Raw genomic sequence first — 17,842 nt, forward strand, 5'->3', positions numbered from 1 at the left:
TGCTTCAACATTCATTAAGCTCATAAACTCTCCATGTTCCAGTAGAGCTCGAGACAGTCACTTTTGTAGGAGACACCTTTAAAACAAGAAGCTGGGGAATAATCCTTGTCTATGCCCCTGAGCTACCCAGGGAGTAATAGAGAAAGGTAGACTGCTTCGTGATTTCTCTTCTAGAAAATCCATCTGCCTCATGACAAATTCATGTGTCCAAAAGTTTGGTGGTTTCTTAACCTGATTAAAGAGTGGGTCTTTGAGGCAGAATCAGAAGCTTTATCATTTCATTTATTGCTGAGAAACAGCTCTGGAAATCCCTAACTCTAGGGTACTTAGCCTGACTTCTGGGCAGAGTTTTATAGGTGATTTTAAAAAATCAAGCAACATTCTTCCTAGATGAGTAATGTCTCCCTTGAATAGACACTACCAGGTTATTTTACACAATAGGATTCTTATTTCTTCCTATTCAAAAGACAAGTCCTATAAAGATCCTACCAGTGTGTTGTACATAATATGGAACAAAAAGGTCAATTTTCCAGGATCTACTACTTACAGAATAGATTTGGCTTGGATTTAGGGTAGAATTCTTTTCAATAATTAATATTAAAGGAGCAGCTAGATGGCATAGTGGATAGAGCACCGGCCCTGGAGTCAGGAGGACCTGAGTTCAAATTTAGCCTCAGACACTTAACACTTACTAGCTGTATGACCCTGGGCAAGTCACTTAACCCCAATTGCCTCGCAAAAAAAAAAAAATTTAATATTAAATAATGACTGGGTACAGCTTTCCTGGGGCCCCTGAAGAGGAAGAACAAATATTTCACAAACTAACCACAAAAAACTTTTCAAATTTGGTAACAGGAGATAAGACTGGGAGGACAGCTGCTTTGCGACCAGTTGCTATTGGCTTAGGTGTTGTTACAGGAGTGCTTGCCATCATGTTTGTCTCTGCTGTGGGGTACACGGCTGTTAAGAGAAAAAAGGGGTGAGTAGACTTTGTATTGCTCATAGTTCATCAACAAGTATCGTCAATACAACAATTTCATTCAAGGGAGACATATTATGGTATGGTAGAAATAGCAATGGTCCTCCTGTCAGAGGACCTGGGTTCAGATTTTGCCACGGATGTTTACTATCCATGTGACCTTACCAAATCACATTACCTCCCTGAGTTTTAGGTTCCTTATTTATAAAATGAGATTGTTGTATTTAATGGTCTCTGATATCTGCCCTAGATTTATATTCCTATGGCTGCTGATGGGGATGAGTACTTTGATAACATGCATGGTAAAATTCGATTTTTAACATCTAAGCCAATATCTAATTCTATTAATCAACAAGACTTTATTAAACATCAATTCATCTCACATCCTAAAAGTTATGGGTGTGTGTTACTACATTGCATTTTAAGCAGCCTTCGTCACTGTTGTACCACCACTGGCTGTGTGGCTATAAATTGTCTAAAAAGTTGGAACTTTACTTAACCTTAAACTCTATTTCAAAATCCACATTTAAAGTAATTTATATTTGAACTATAAAAATTTGCTGTAAGCTGAAACATGACCTATAAGGTCTCTAAACCCTAAAGCAACATTTGAGAAAGAAATCAATCAGTCGTTTCCCATAGAAACCATTAGCCAAAGGAGAGATAAAGGAAAAGTTCAATTTACTGATTCAACCTCCTATGCCTACAGCATAATTTTGAAAAAAGCAGTCATTTCATAATGTTAAGTTACATTGAATTTTTAATGAAATAAAGCCTTGAATACTAACGTTAAATCCTCAGTGCAATACATATACACCTCTTACCAAATATGGTGGAATGATCTCTTCTATAAAAATACTACCTTGGATTTGAGAAATTGGAAAGAAACCACTGTCCCAAATTTTTACTTAGACCTGAACCCTGTAAGGGGCTAAAATTCTAGCTATACTATCTAAAATCTAATGAGTGGTTGCCAATAAATTATAAGCTTTAGCAAGAGTATTTAAATGTTTAAGTATTTATTAAAGAGCATTAGGATCAGAGAGAAAGGTAAAAATCTAACTATTTCTAAGAGACCCTATCATCAGACCCACCATGGCAAGGTCAGGAACCAAAAAAAGCCAGAACCCCTCTGCCAGCATTGGCTTCCTACTTCATGTCCTCCTCCCAGAAATGGGAGGCTCCTCAAGTTGATCGGCTGGTAGCCTTGATAGACAGTACCCATGAGCAAACATCACTTCCTGATGCTAAGGACCTTGACCATATGGCTTGCCCTCAGAGGCCTTCTCCTCAGTAAGTCTCCAGCAGGTGGCGTCATTCCAATCGTTACAACCCACTGGACCTGTGAGGGTCCTTTGGAAGCTATCATTGAAGTGCCCAAACTCTTCCCTGATTCAGCACACAGAGTTCGGTATATGGCTATTTCTATTACTACTGAGTTACCATATACTAACAGATCTTTATCAGCATGTCAAGACTACAGCCCCCAAGAGAATCTGCCCAGTCCCAGTCTCCAAGTCTCCAGAGCCAAGAGAGGCTAGAGGTCCTGTGATGTATTGTAACCAAATCAAAAGTGCCTTTATATAGCAATCATACATGTCTAATGTAGTTCTTTGGACACCAAATTCAATTCAACATTTGTTGCATGTTACATGTAACAAGCTATTACATGCATAAAATCAGAGGCATTGTGGTGTATATAGACGACAGAAGATAGAGGTCCTGTCAAGAAGGTCTCAATTCAAGTCCTGCCTATGAAAAATAATGGCTGAGTCCACTGGCAAATAATTTAATATCTCAGTGTACCCACTAACTCTCTAAGACTACAAGTTCCAGTGCTCTGCATTCACTGAATGGAATTTCCATACCAAGAGTTCCCCACACTAAAGAAATGACAGATCCAGATCCCTCTACTCCCCTCCTTCCAAAAGTACAAGATATCATGCTAAGTACTAGAGATACAAGACAACAATGAAACAGTCCCTACCTTCAAGACATTTATATTCTGGTAACAAGGTATGTACATGTTACTGTGTGCTCTACATGTACACAAATGAATTCCTTCAAAATAATTTGAGGAGGATGGGCTCCCTAGGGACATATACAAACTTCTCTGTTTGGCATTTAAAGCCCTTCACAATCTGGCTCTTTCCAGTCTCTTACACATTTCTCCCTTTCAAGAACTAGCAAAACTAGACTTCTGGCTGTTCCTCATACTCAGTTGCTTCCCAAGCCTGGGAAACACGCCCTCACCTCTGCCTCTTAGAATGCCTAATCTCCTTCAAAGTTCAGCTCAAATTCCATCTCATCTATGAGGTCTTTCCTGATCCCCCCAGCAGCTGGTGTCTCCTGCCACAACACCTCCCCGCTACTCTAACCAAAAAAAAAAAAAAAAATCCCCTTGCATTTGTTTTCTATATGTAGTATTGGTGATAGAGCTGAACTGGAGCACATGTGGCCCACAGGGAGAAGCCAGTCATCAAGCATTTATTGAGTGCCTACAGTGCCTACATAGCCAGGCTCTCAAGAAGCTCACAGTCTAATGCAAACGTACAAACAACTAGGTAAAAACAAGCTATGCAAAGGATAAATTGGAGCTAATCTCAAGAGGGAAGGAAATGGAGTTAAGGGGGACTGGGGAAGGCTTCTTGAAGAAGGAAAGATTTTAGTTGGAACTTGGAAAAGGCCAGGGAAGCCAGGAGATAGAGTCAAGAAGGGAGAGTATTACAATGGTGGACAGCCAGTGAAAATGCACAGAGTTGGGAGGTGAAGTATCTTATGCAAAGAACAGCAAGGAGGCCAGTGTCACAGGATTGAAGGGTACATGGAGGTAAGATTTAAGAAAACTAGAAAGGTGGAAAGGAGCTGAGTTATGAAAGGCTTGGAACATCAAACAGAGCATGTTATATTTGATCCTGGAAGTAACAGGGAGCCAATGGAGATTACTGAATAGGAAGTAAGATAGGTAGATTGCATTTTAGGAAGGTCATTTTGCCAGCTGAGTGAAAAATAAATTGTAGTGGGGAAAAGGAAACAAATAAAAAGTCTATAACAATAATCTATACTTGGGATGACTAGACCTGCTTATGGAAGTGTCAAAGAAGAGAAGGAAGTATACACAAAATACATTATAAAGGCAGGATCCACAAGATGTGTCACTGGTTGGATGTGGGGCTAAAAAAGAATAAATAGTCCATCATGACACCTGTTCTTGTTTATTCTTCATTCCTGAAGAGGACCATGACATGACTTGTACTGAATCTGGGTTTTTTTAAGTGAGGAAGGGCTGTGCAAGGTCACCAACCTCATTCTCTCCTCCAGAGCCATCTGGGTCCAGTGGCAAGATATATATCAGAATGACTGGAAATGGCTCCGGATGTTTTGAGGCAAACAAGGTTAAGTGACTTGCCCAGGGTCACACTGCTAGTAAATGTCTGAGGTGAGATATGAAGTCAGATCCTCCCAACTTCAGGGCCATTACTCTATCCACTGTACCACCTAGCTGTCTACCACGACACCTAGGTGACTGGAAGGATAATAGTGCCATGGCCAAGACACATGCTGAGCCACCTTGATCCCTTTTACATATGTTTTGTATATATTTAAATGTGCATGTGTGTGTATGTATATATGTATATATATGTATGTTTATATACATATATACACATACGTGAGTTATCTCACCCAATAGAAAATAAACTCCGTGAGGGCAGAAAGTTTTTTTATCTTTTTTTGTCTTTGTAGCCTAGCACTTAGGAGATTCCCAGGCCTCCTGACATAGAATATGCACTTAAATATACTTAACTGACATACCAAGTACTATGGATTTCAATGGATTTCAATAAACATACAGAAATGAAATCATATATTAAAAGTCTAACTAATCTGATCCTTTTACTTTCCTCCACAGGCAAAGAAGTGAAAAGCAAGAAGGCAACAAAAATTTACCTCTGACACAGTTCTAAAATTAGTACTTCAAAATGTGTGTTTCTGAATCCAGATCCAGTCAAATCCTCTTTACTCTACTTAATGTATTTATTGAAGGATATTGGATATTTTTGTTATAAATCAGGGTTATAAAATAAAATGTGTGTATGTGCTCTGAATCTTATCCCAGTGTGGGTATATTAGATAAAACCAGTTCAAAACCTTTACTTAAAATAACAATGTCAAAGAAACAAAAGATGATTTTACTAAACAGTGTAGTTTCAAACAGAAGCACCATAGGAAAAACAATTGCACTTGGCTAATTCCCTTTAACCATTTTTCTAAGTAAAATTTCACATCTAAGGGTGTTACAGTTCTTGAGAATAAACCAAACTTTTTTATTTAACCTCTGTCTCATACAAAAAGGAAAAAAAAGGGGGGGGGGGTGGAAAACACACAAACTCTCACAACATGACAATTTAGTTTGCAAACTCAATATAACTGTACACATATAATACTGGTGTGGTTCCGTTTCTTTAAATTAAAAAGGATACAAAGCAGGGAGTTAGGTGGCACAGTGGATAAAGCACTGGCCCTGGATTCAGGAGGACCTGAGTTCAAATCTCACCTCAAACACTTGACACTTACTAGCTGTGTCATTTCCCCACAGGAAAAAAAAAGAAAAGAAAAGAGAAAAAGATACAAAGGCAGGTTCAAGTAAAAACAAATCATCCCCCAACCCCCTCCCTGCCCTCATTCATACTTGTCCTATATCAATCTACTACCAGTTTATTAACATTTTTCTTTTGTTTTTACAAAATAAATGTTTTGATTTTTAAAAAAAAATTTCTCAGTAATGAATAGAACTTTCTCTTGTAACAAAAAGCATTAATAATAGCTCCTACTCATATTATCACCCTTTTACAAAGTGACATGGCATCTCACTTGATATTCACAAAAATCCTATGATGAAGAAGATATGATTATCAAATCTATTTTATAAATGAATAAACTGAGGCACAGAGACATTATGTGACTTACCCAGGGTCACACAGGTAACGTCAAATACAGGAACCCAAGTTTCCCTTTTATCAAGCCTAGTACTCTATTCATTAAGCCATACTGCTTCTCAAGTAAAATTGGGTAAAACAAATCAATAACATTGGCCATGTCTAACAATGGTGGGCCTCATCCTGACCTAGGTACCCCTTTTCCTGCTTCAAAACCTGAAAGTCATTGCATTACTCAGATTTCTGTTGCCTTTCAATGTTGTTTCCATTTATGTTATTGTAGTTATTGTGCAACTTCTCTTTGTGCTGTTTATTTTGCTTTGTTTCAGTTCATGTCTTACCATGTTTCTCTGAATTATTTATATATTTCTTACCATGAAATCAATATTCCACTATATTCAGCCCCCTTCCCCAGTGAATGGGAACCCATTTCACTTCAATTTCTTTGCTACCACAAAAGTGCTATGACAATGTTAGTTCAGGGGTTTGCTTATTTAATGTGTTCCATCGATCAATGTTTCAATTATTTAGCCAGTACCAACTAGTTTTGATGACTTTGCTGTTTAGCCGTTTCTCAGTTGTGTCCACCTCTTCCTGATCCCGTTTGGGGTTTTCTTGGCAAAGATACTGGGGTGGTTTTTCATTTCCTTCTCCAGCGCATTTTACAGATGGGGTAAAGAGGGTGAGTGTGTGAGATCAGATTTGAACTTAGGAAAATTAGGGTTCCGACTCCAAGCCTGGCACTCTGTCCACCACATCACCCACCTGCCCCAGTTATAATATGGCATTTATCCCTACTTTTTACATCGTTTCCCTTGAGATTCCTTACCTTTTCTTTCCAAACCACCCCCCCCCAACAATAATTGTTATTTGTCGAGCCTCACCCCCATGCCCTATTTTTCCAGGACTTCTAGTCTTAGCCTAAGACCCTCTTCTAGAGCCCCACATCTTGAACAGACCTCCTTCTGAGCCTGAAACATCCTTCCAGGACTTGTTCCCTGAGCACATTTCCTGGGTTTCTCTCTAACCTCCTTTGGGTCGGTGTCAAGGATACTCCTGTTTCTCCACAGGCCTTACACCTCCCTCACTAGATGGTATCTCGCCTCTGGAGATAAAAATCTGCCGCAGACCCCGCCTCCAATCCATTACCCTATCACAGGCCCCGCCTCCAAAGCAAACGCCCGCCCCCTTCCCCCAGACCCGCCTCTCCCGGCCTCACCTCCAATCCAAATACCCTACCGTAGTCCCCGCCTCCAAAGCAAATGCCCGGCCCCGTCCCCCTCTCACAGGACCACCCATACGCCCCGCCTCAAAGGAAAATAAATATCCACCTCCGGGAAAAGTGGCGACCACAAGCCCCGACCTCCAAATTCCTCCCCCAAGCAGCGTCTCTACGACCCCCAGGCCCCTCCTCCAAGGCAAAACTGTATCACAGTTTTATCCTCTGTCACAGTCTCAAACGCCCACCTCTCAGACCCCGCCCCCAAGATCAATACCCCCCCGGCCTCTCCTTCAAAAGACACGTGATCCCACAAGCCCCGCCTACCAGGAAGCACTTCTCTTAGGCCCTGCCTCTAAAGCAAATGCCCGGCCCCATGGTGTTCCCACATTCCCTTCTTATAAGGCAAATTTCGGTACTACAGACCCCGCCTTCAAAGCCTGCGCCCGTTTCCGGGATTGTTTAGTCCCTCTCTAACACCGCCCTGATCTCAGAAGCTCCGCACTGCGCAGCCGCCTCGGACACGGTGGCGACTGAAGAGAGCATGGCCTCTTCGGGTTTGATCGAGGGTTTCGAGCGCCGCTTCCTGGCGGCGCGGCCTCTCCCATCCTTCCCCTGGCGGGTGAGGGAGCACGGGGGACGAGGGGAGGCTCGCGGGGCCCTGGGGCGTCCTGCAGTCCCCCTAAACTGAGGGGGAGCCCCGGAGGCCTTGGCCGGGCACAGGGAGGGGGCAGGGACCCTGGGTGATTTGTGTCCGGGCCGGCCCTGCCGAAGGTAGCGGGCAGAGGATGGGGCTGGGGCCGGCGATGGGGGATGCAGAGAGGGCAGACTCGAGGAGTGGGGTGGGGTGGGGCAATTGCTCTGCGGGCTCCAGGCTCAGCGCTCCATCCACTGAGCCACCCAGCTGCCTCAGGAGGCGCACACATAGTGGGACCTTATTACAACCTTATTGAATGAATGAATGGATGGATGGATGCCTCCAAGAATAGTTAAGCACATTCATAGAATAATAAACCGTTCACCTTGACCTCCCGAGGATCCCTCTACTTGACCTGGAGTCCACAAGCTCTCGGTTCAAATTCTTTCTTAGACAACAGCTGCCTGACCCTTGGCAAGTCCCTTAACCTACGTCCGCCTTGATTTTCCTCTACTTTAAAATGGAAATAATAATAGCATTTCCCTGTGGATAAAAAGATATTTGTAAAGCACTTCGCAAACCTGAAAGCATTATTTATATAATGCTTTATATAATTATCCAGTCTTCAGAGATCATGAACAATTCATGATAAGTTTAGTTGTGTATGTTTTTTTAAACAAAGCCAGTTATACCCCTCATTGTGAAATGAGCACATTACTACTCCCATCCTAAGAAGAAAATTTTCAAAAGTACTGGGGAGTGGGGAGGAGTAGGAAATACATAAAATAGCCTTCCTACATATGGCAAAATATGGAACGTAGTAGGAATTAGGATAGTAGACACTGACTTGAGGACTTAGCATTTTAACACTGCTCTGGCAACAAATGTTCATTCTGCCAGTACTGGATTTATGATTTAAAATGGTTTCATTTATCATTCCCTTGGTGTGGAGTGAACTGGCTATACATTCTGAATATTAGAGGTTGGTTTATACCTTATGAAGTATTTAATTGCCCATTGTAGTTATTTATGTTACCTCAGAAACTTCAATATCATGGTAAACTAAATATTGAACATTGATCATTCAGAAAATAACATGGAACTTGTTATTGCTCCAATTCAGCCTTAAGATATTGCCAAGGTACATCCAATCTGTACTGAAGTAACCTGAGAGAGGAGTCAAAAATCTGGTGAATGTAGAAGCACTTGCTGTTCTTGTGTTTATAAAGACTTCTACTTATCCAGGACATAAACAGACCTATTAAAAAAACATTTCCATATTAATTGGTATGAGAGGCCTATCTTCCTCACTTGTAAAATAAGGGAATTGAATTCCATGATCACTAACCTCTCTTCTTCTCGCTCTAAAATTCTGGTTCTGAATGGACCACTTGAAAAGCAGTAATTTGGGGTTATCTTTTTTTGTTTGTTAATTTGCTCTCCTTTTCTTCATAGATAATGTCTAATATATCAAAGTCATGCTTTCTGATTATGGCTTCCACTTCCTGTTGGCCCAGGGTCTCTTGTGAATTATAACATTCTTTAGCAAAATGTACCATTTACAAGTTTAATGTTCCTCTGAAAATGTCCTTGACATTTTTCTTCATGTTTTTTACTCTCCTATGAATAGAACCTTGAAGAGAAATTAAAGAATTCATTGGATTCTGAGTTGCTGCTGAATATTTTGCAGAAGGTAAAGAAAAAAAGACAGATTTTAATGCTGTTTCACTTTGAGACATATTCAGGCAGACTGAGCCTGCAAGGATGAGCTGCCACCTGTCTTGGGGTGTCAGCACAATAGACAGCTTTGGAGTCTTTGTTTCCATAGATGAAGCTATCAGAATATATAAAAATACACTTGAGAGGAGGGAATTTAATGCATTTTTTAAAAAACATGTGCAACATAAACAGAAATGACAAGTGCTAAATATTCTTCAAGCTTTTAATAGCTGGCTTAATAGATTTTTTAAAAATTTACTGGGGGCAGTTAGGTGGTGCAATGGATTCAGGAGGACCTGAATTCAAATCCAGCCTCAGACACTTGACACATACTAGATGTGTGACCCTGGGCAAATCACTTAACCCTTATTGTCCTGGAAAAAAAAAATTACCTAGAAACTTAGGGGATAGCTATTACACATGAGTATAAAAGAACAGTGTTTTACTTAAGGGAAAGGAAATATGCCTTGGCTCTGTAAACTCTAATTTTGGTCCAGACCTGTGATGGCATTTGTGTAGGGTACTCAGTCATGGAAAATCTCTTCAACCCCTGGCAACCCATCTAGAATTTGGAGTCTGAGAAAATTGCCTGAGCCAAAAAGTTGATTAAAGGGATGGTTTCAGAGAAAACTGGAAACACTTGTATGAACTAGTGAAGAGGTGAGTAGAAGCAAGTGAACAATTTATACTCTAACAACATTTTAGAAATGAACAGTATAGGGGCAGCTAGGTGGTACAGTGGATAAAGCATCAGACCTGGATTCAGGAGGACCTGAGTTCAAATCCAGCCAGCCTCAGACACTTGACACTTACTAGCTGTGTGACCCTGGGCAAGTCACTTAACCCTCATTGCCCCACAAAAACAAGAAAACAAAACACACAAAAAAAGAAATGAACAGTATGGAAAGACAAATTTGATTAATGCAGTAATCAACCATGATTGCAAAGGACCAGTAAGAAAGAATTCTTCTCACCTCCTGATGAGCAGAACGGTGATACACTAACTACACAAAATGAGACACATTTTTGCACATGGCCAATATGATGATTTGTTTTGTTTGACTATGTATATTTGTTACCAGGGTTTGGGGGGGAATTTTTTGAGAGGAGAGCTGCAGAGTAGGAAGTAGAGAGGAGAAAACAGCTTGTTAACTGGGAAACAGAAAAGTTTCCAGAGTCACAAAGGTTGTGACTTCCCCACGTTCATAGAGATAGCATGTGTCAGAGGAAGCTATAGAACCAGAATTTCTTGACTGAGGCCTGCCCTCTATCCACTATTCCATGCTACCTCTATACCTTGTAGATGTGAGGTATAAATTTAGGTTTTTTATGTGAGCTGCTAGATGCAAAGTAGTCACTCTGCCTTTGCTTAACCTGCACTTAAAAGCTTACCCTTGTTTATATGGTGGAAGTATAAATCACACACAGTATATAGACTTTGCTTTTTATTTTAGCAGCATGTCTTTGTCTTATCTTTGGAGCAAAGATGAGATTAACATTATGAAAAACACTTTGAAAGGATGGAAAAAGATGAAAATAACAAATAAGGAAGAATAGAAATCGGGCTCAGCAATTTCCCTAAGAAGAAAAATAGAGCAGGGCTACACTTTTGATTTCTGCTTGGAACTCTCCACTATCAGAAATCTCTTCTTGATATAAGGAAAAATAAATGAAAAATGATGAAAAGCTTACTATGAGCCAAGCACTGGGTATATAAATAGGAGGATGGAGATGTTCTCTGTTCTCAAGGAGTTCACATTCTAACTGGGGAGAGACAACACATCAAAGGAAGTTCAACCACAAGGCAGATGGAAAAACCTAAAAGTCCAACAGGGGTAGGTGGCAAGGTTCAGGCATTCTTAGATTTCATCAAGACATCAGATGTAGTGGGGGGACAGATGGTGAGGCTTGGTGTTCTTCTGTTGGTAACTCCCATTTCATCCAAGGGATGAAACAACCCAAACAGCCTGGGTTCTGGGTAGCAGGAAAGAGGGAAGAGGGGAAAGGAAGGAAAGGGAGACAGCTTCCCTGGTTGTGGATCCAAAGAGAAGGATGGCATAATACTTTAATCACAGCTACTTTAAAATGTAACATTGTCTGAAGATCCAAGCTAGAAGAAAACAGGCTACTCCTAACTGCAATGATATTGTATCATATTATCTGTGAAACAAGGTAGTTTGTTAAAGCTATAATCTCTTATTGCACATACCTGTAGATTTGGTAAACTGCAGGTTTGGTTCATTGTAATCCAGCAGTTTTTTCACTCACTGGTAGCCCTAAGGAAATCTGGACAGAGCCAATGTGCTTTTGGCTCCTGCCAGAAGAGAGGGTATTTCTTTAGATATAGAACTTTTCTTAGCATTCCTTTCTTCAGTGAAACAGAAATTTCTTGGGATGTGACTTTTGGATTTTGAGTAGACCTTTTGAGCGTATCAGGTGTGGTTATGGTTATAACCATATTGCCCATCCTCTATTGTCTTCCAAATCAGTAATCAATCAACAAGGATTTATTAAACACCTACTATGTTGTCAGATACTTGGCTAAACACTGCAAATATAAATACAAAGGTAAGACAGACCCTGCCCTCAAAGAACTTACATTCTACTTACTCTGAGGTCATCAAGCCAGTTTGGGGCTGTCTTTATAGATTAAAGTGTGAGACACTAAGAAATAATAAAACAGACTGAAGGATTAGTTCCATTAACAACTTATTTGTTATTTGTCACAGACTGTCCTGCATCCACTGTGTGTAAAACATCCACCATCAGTGAAATACACTCGGTGCTTCCTCTCTGAGCTAATTAAGAAGGTAAGAAACTGACAGCTCTCCTTCACAGATAATGTCCTGAACCTGAAGGTGAATAGAGTGGAACTCTTCCCTGATATTCCCTAAAAGTAGATTGGGTTTTGAGGATGAGGCCAAAGTGCCTTGTTCACTACTGGGCAAATAATCTTTGAGAAGACGGTTATATATTGGCTGATATCAGACTCTAAGCTCACAAACATACCTTTATCTTCCAACTGTGTGCATCCTGGATAGGGACTCAGAAAGAGTCTGTCAGTCACACCATTCTTTATTACTTAACCAAAAATGATTAATAATTATCATTTAATCCTCTTGGCTGAGTCCTTGAATTCTTGCTCACTCTTGTATATCCACAGCATGAGGCTGCTGACACAGAGCCTTTGGATGAGCTCTATGAAGCATTAGCTGAAATCCTCTCTGCTGAAGAATCCACCCAGTGCCACCGGAGTTATTTGCTGGTAGGACAGTTTCACCTACTTTCCTCACACTTTGACCTGGGAACTACCCCTACCTTTTCTACATTATTCACCCATTATGTACACTGTGTCCAGGCTGGGTTAACAGTTCCTCACATGTGACACTCCATGTCCCATCTCCATGCCTTCATATTGGTTGTCCCCCATGCTTAGAATGTACTCCCCTGTCACCCTTAGACTTTGCTCATTCCCTTCAAGGTGTAGCTCAAATGACATCTGTATATGAAACAATTCTTATCTTCCCAGTGGCTGGTGCATTTCCCCCCCCCAAATTACCTTGTACTTGCATAAATACACCTGACATGTATCGATGTGTGTAGACATGCACACAGCAGACATATTGTCTCTGGACAGACTAAATTCTTGAGGTCAGGAACCATTTCACTTTTTCTTCATATGCCCAACATTGAGAACAGTTCCTTCCACAGAGTAAGGAGGCACTGAAGAAATGCTATTGACTTCATAGGCAAAAGTGTCTTGTCTCTAGTAGCACAAACATTGTCTCTCAGGATGTTAATTCAAGAACATGTCATTAGTTGACATGTTCTTGACATACATATACACTTCAGGAACAAGCAGAAACAATTCATCAGATTATTCAGTTCATTTTCCTGAAGAAACATCAAGGTTTTATGGCTGAATGTCATGTATAGTCTTGGCTCAACATCCAAACAGTGTTCTTGGTGCTATAGATAGACATCCACAAAGGTAAAAGAATTTACATGTTCACCTCAGGTTGTTGAGTTTGTAAAAGCTATAATGGCCAGACAGACATGTCATGGGTAACCCAGGGAGTCAGAGAAGGCTCTAATTGGGATTTGTGATGATTTGCTGTTCACTTCATATTTAAAGAAGCAGGTGGTTTTGCTTTGCTAAAGAACTTTTCTCTCTCCCTCTACCAGCCCTCTGGAAATTCAGTCTCACTCTCTGAAAGTACAGCAATCATTTCTCAGGGAACCACAGGCCTTGTCACGTGGGATGCTGCTCTCTACCTTGCAGAATGGGCCATAGAAAACCCAACAGCCTTCACTAACAGGTAACAGATGGGACAGGAGCTGAAGCAAATGGAAAAAGTAGGTTGATACTTGCCAAATATTAATTTGCTGCCTTTCTTTATTTCTCACAACCAGAACAGTCTTGGAACTTGGAAGTGGAGTTGGTTTTACAGGCCTGGCCATTTGCAAGATGTGCTCTCCCAAAGCATATATCTTTAGTGACTGTCACAGTCAGGTTCTTCAGCAACTCAAAGAAAATATCATCCTAAATGGCTTCTTGCTAAAGCCAGATTCCACAGAACCCCTGCAACCTTCAATCAGTACGTCAGTCTCACCAAAACCCACTGTGATGGCTGTCCAGTTGGACTGGGATCTAGTTACTACAAAACAACTCTCTCTCTTCCAACCAGATATCGTCATTGCGGCAGGTACCGACCAAGACAAAATAAGTTGGAGATGATTAATACAGGTTAATCTATCTCCCAGACTAAAGAAGAAGGGGTATAGTGATAGAAATTGTTAAGAACAGGAAAACATGATTGATTGTTTGGGAAATTATTTTTAATTCCTCAGAATAAAATAAATACAAGGGGCTGTTACCATTGGTAACCATGAGTTACTAAATGGGTAGCATCCTCATTTTAGGTTACAGCTATACAGATTCATTTCATATATTTATGTATCTGATGAATGAAATCTGGTTTTGCCTAGTAAGAGAATAAATAGTTATGTCCCAGATAATGGTTTTGAGATGAACTGCTCCAGGGCTCCTAGCAGAAAGCCTGACCCTTTCACCAGGTCAGAGTCAATTAGAGGGATTGTTATTTTATCCTTTCAGTAGGGGTTTCATGCTCTGCAGCTTACTTTTAGAGTACTAGCAGTTCACTACTTGGTACTCTTAGAAAGCCCTACTGAAAAAAAACCTCTTCTGAGATTTTTTAGCATCTTTGGCTACCATGCCTCCACAGCCTGTCTTCCGCAGAGAACATGAGAAACATCTTCACTTCCCTGCCTATCTTCACTTCTTGGGTTTTTTCTCATGCCTAAAGAACTCCCATTTAGAAATTACTTTCCTCACAACAATCCTTTGGGGTAAATGATACCTGGATTCACCTCTGAATCATGGTTTATTCATTGGTCAAATGAGGGTCTGACTTGTTTATGGTCACGTAGCTATTAATTCTTCTAACTCCAAACCTAGTGCTCTTTCTACCTTAACACTCTACTTCTTTTTCTTTTTTTTTTTAAATATTCTTTTTTTTTTTTAAGTGAGGCAATTGGGGTTAAGTGACTTGCCCAGGGTCACACAGCTGGTAACTGTTAAGTGTCTGAGGTCGGATTTGAACTCAGGTACTCCTGACTCCAGGGCCGGTGCTCTATCCACTGCGCCACCTGGCTGCCCCTACACTCTACTTCTTAAAGAACTTACAATCATATTGCATCTTCTGTTTCTAAAATACTTTACAAATATCCCTACTTAGGTAACAAGACTTGAAGATAGCTTCAAAGGCAAGAACTACTCATGTAGAAAAGCAATGTTGTTTGCTGATCATATTATGAGGCCACAATGCACTGGCCTCAATCATCGCATAGGACCTGTTTAACATCACTGAAGTCTCTTGAGGGTCTGCCTGCCAACCCTAAAATTCTGTGATTATTTCTGTTGTATAGGTTGGTATTGATTATCCATTTCATTGTGTGACTTTCAGCTACCCCAGGGTGTTAGAATGGCAGTCTACCAAAGGAATAGGTATTTCATCTAGTTGTTTTTAAAGAATCTTTTTTTTTTAAATCTTCTTTCCTCTCAATCTTGGGCTGCAATCATTCTAGTAAACTGGAACTGAAAAATCATTAGAACACAGAATCATAAATAAAAGTTCAGGGACCTAAGACAGCCCCTTTATTTTTATACTGGAGAGTCAGAGAGGTTAATGAGTTGTTTGGAAACTATATGATGGTAAGTAGTAGAGCTAAGATTCAAAGCCAGGTCCTCCTATTCCAAACCTTGTGGTCTTTTCATTATACTAGTCTTAGAAGATTGAAATGGTTAAGGATAACAGTCAGGTTTTCCTTCACTAATCATATTTTATATTGGTCAACTTAAATAAATTTTATTTATAGATATATGTGTGTATATATATACATACATACATACACACACATATCTACATACATATTTAAAGGGCACAAGTCATTGCCCATGATTTTTATTTTTTGGTAGTACTTTTTAGCAGCTTGAAAATAAACTTTTTCCTGGATTATTCCATTTAATCTAAGTAATTTTCCTTCATTCTGATAAAGCATAAAATGAATGTAACTGCTACATTATCCAGGCTCTAGCCTTGCTTTCTAAGTCAAGATAGCACACAACCTTTCTATTTTTAAGTAATAAACTTAAAGAGAAGTGAATCATCTGAGTTTCTCGTTGTAGATGTGCTGTATGATCCAGACATCATCCTCTCCCTCATTGGAGTGCTGCAAAAGCTCTCTGCTTGCCAAGAAGATCAGAGATCTCCAGAGGTGTACATTGCCTTCACTATACGGAACCCAGACACTTACCAGCTGTTCAAAAAGGAGCTCAGTAAGTATGTTTATATGAAGGTGAAAATATCTTCAGTCTGGTGGTTTTCCTCAAGGACACAGATCTAGGCCTTTACTAAATGTGTTCAAATTGGATTTGGAGAAAGTAAAGCAAAGAGTCCAGAAGAATGGAGAGAAAAGGAAGGGTATGGTTCCAGTGACCCACTAATAGAAATTACTATTGATGACAATCGCTTCTGGCAACAGGAATTAACTCCCAGACTGGATGTAGCAAGTGCTAAAGCAAGAAATGATTCAGGGTCTGCTACCAAGAATCAGACGGGGAAATCTTGTAGGCATTTGAGTTCTATCTCATAGTTTTTTATTACTTACATAACTAAAATGACTTCTGTTCTCCAGTACTGAGTTGAGCATATTACTTTTTTAAAATCCCTTAATTTCTTCCCTCCCTTAAACCTTAAAGTAAAATATATATTTAGTATTCAACAGAATATTCTCTCTACCCTTCTAGTGTATCTGATGATACAACAGCCAAAAAAGGATCTTTTAAAAATTCTGCAGTTTCCATCCTACTGCCAATAGTAGGAAGCCATTAGCACACTTTGTGGTTTTGCTTTTTTGTAATGCTTATCTTACAAGTAATTAAGTGCTTCTATAGTCATTGAAGCCATTAGTAAATGAAAATATATTTGCATTTCACAAGTATCTTACTAGGAATCAATTTGAACACTTCTATATACTAACACCCTCTTCTTTTTTTTTTTTTTTTTTTTTTTTAGTGAGGCAATGGGGGTTAAGTGACTTGCCCAGGGTCACACAGCTAGTAAGTGTTAAGTTTCTGAGGTCGGATTTGAACTCAGGTACTCCTGACTCCAGGGACGGTGCTCTATCCATTGCGCCACCTAGCTGCCCCTAACACCCTCTTCTTAAGGTAGAAAGCCTTACAGAAATAATGAACCTTGAAAGTAGAAGCAGCATAATTAATGAATTTGGAATGGTTCTTCTCTCCTGTGGATTTTAGCTAAAACCCAATACTATCAGTAGATTATCCCTAAAGTGACATTTCTACTTTCAATCTGCTTTTTTAGAAAAATTCTCATCAAAGTATTGATACACAGTATCACACAAATCACATAACTTTATATCATCTTATTCATTAGGGACAAAAGATAAACACAGAAATCTTCCTGCAAGGATCAGGATCTGATGTTCTAACAGCCTAAGGAAGACAGTATTTTTGTTTGTTTGTTTTTTGTTTTTGCTGGGCAATGAGGGTTAAGTGACTTGCCTAGGGTCACACAGCCAGTACGTGTCAAGTGTCTGAGGCCGGATTTAAACTCAGGTCCTCCTAAATCTGGGGCCAGTGTTTTATCCACCAAGCCACCTACCTGCCCCTGACAGTATTTTTTTTGTTTGTTGTTTTTTTGTTTTTTTGTTTTTTGCAGGGCAATGGGGTTTAAGTGACTTGCCCAGGGTCACACAGCTAGTAAGTGTCTGAGGCTGGGTTTGAACGTAGGTCCTCCTGAATCCAA

The 17,842-nt window shown here is 40.1% G+C and overlaps 2 protein-coding genes across 3 annotated transcripts in view; both read left to right on the top strand.

The window, feature by feature from the left end:
- LOC122738420 (ectonucleotide pyrophosphatase/phosphodiesterase family member 7-like) overlaps window positions 1–4,944 on the top strand; it is a 50,945-nt gene extending 46,001 nt beyond the window's left edge. The window contains exons 5-6 of the mRNA XM_043980467.1: window positions 840–979; window positions 4,890–4,944. Of these exons, the coding sequence (XP_043836402.1) occupies window positions 840–979; window positions 4,890–4,944 (195 nt within the window). The remainder of the gene's footprint in view (window positions 1–839; window positions 980–4,889) is intronic.
- Window positions 4,945–7,588: 2,644 nt separating this feature from the next.
- Window positions 7,589–17,842, top strand: part of EEF2KMT (eukaryotic elongation factor 2 lysine methyltransferase) — a 29,653-nt gene continuing 19,399 nt past the window's right edge. Inside the window, exons 1-7 of one of the 2 annotated variants that reach the window (XM_043975584.1) lie at window positions 7,589–7,757; window positions 9,403–9,465; window positions 12,221–12,301; window positions 12,655–12,756; window positions 13,677–13,810; window positions 13,905–14,197; window positions 16,201–16,350. In XM_043975584.1, coding sequence (XP_043831519.1) covers window positions 7,680–7,757; window positions 9,403–9,465; window positions 12,221–12,301; window positions 12,655–12,756; window positions 13,677–13,810; window positions 13,905–14,197; window positions 16,201–16,350 — 901 coding nt within the window. In that variant the 5' untranslated portion in view covers window positions 7,589–7,679. The remainder of the gene's footprint in view (window positions 7,758–9,402; window positions 9,466–12,220; window positions 12,302–12,654; window positions 12,757–13,676; window positions 13,811–13,904; window positions 14,198–16,200; window positions 16,351–17,842) is intronic. The other variant, XM_043975583.1, reaches the window with a different exon arrangement.

Source organism: Dromiciops gliroides, chromosome 1, assembly GCF_019393635.1.
Source record: "Dromiciops gliroides isolate mDroGli1 chromosome 1, mDroGli1.pri, whole genome shotgun sequence".
NCBI lineage: Eukaryota > Metazoa > Chordata > Mammalia > Microbiotheria > Microbiotheriidae > Dromiciops > Dromiciops gliroides.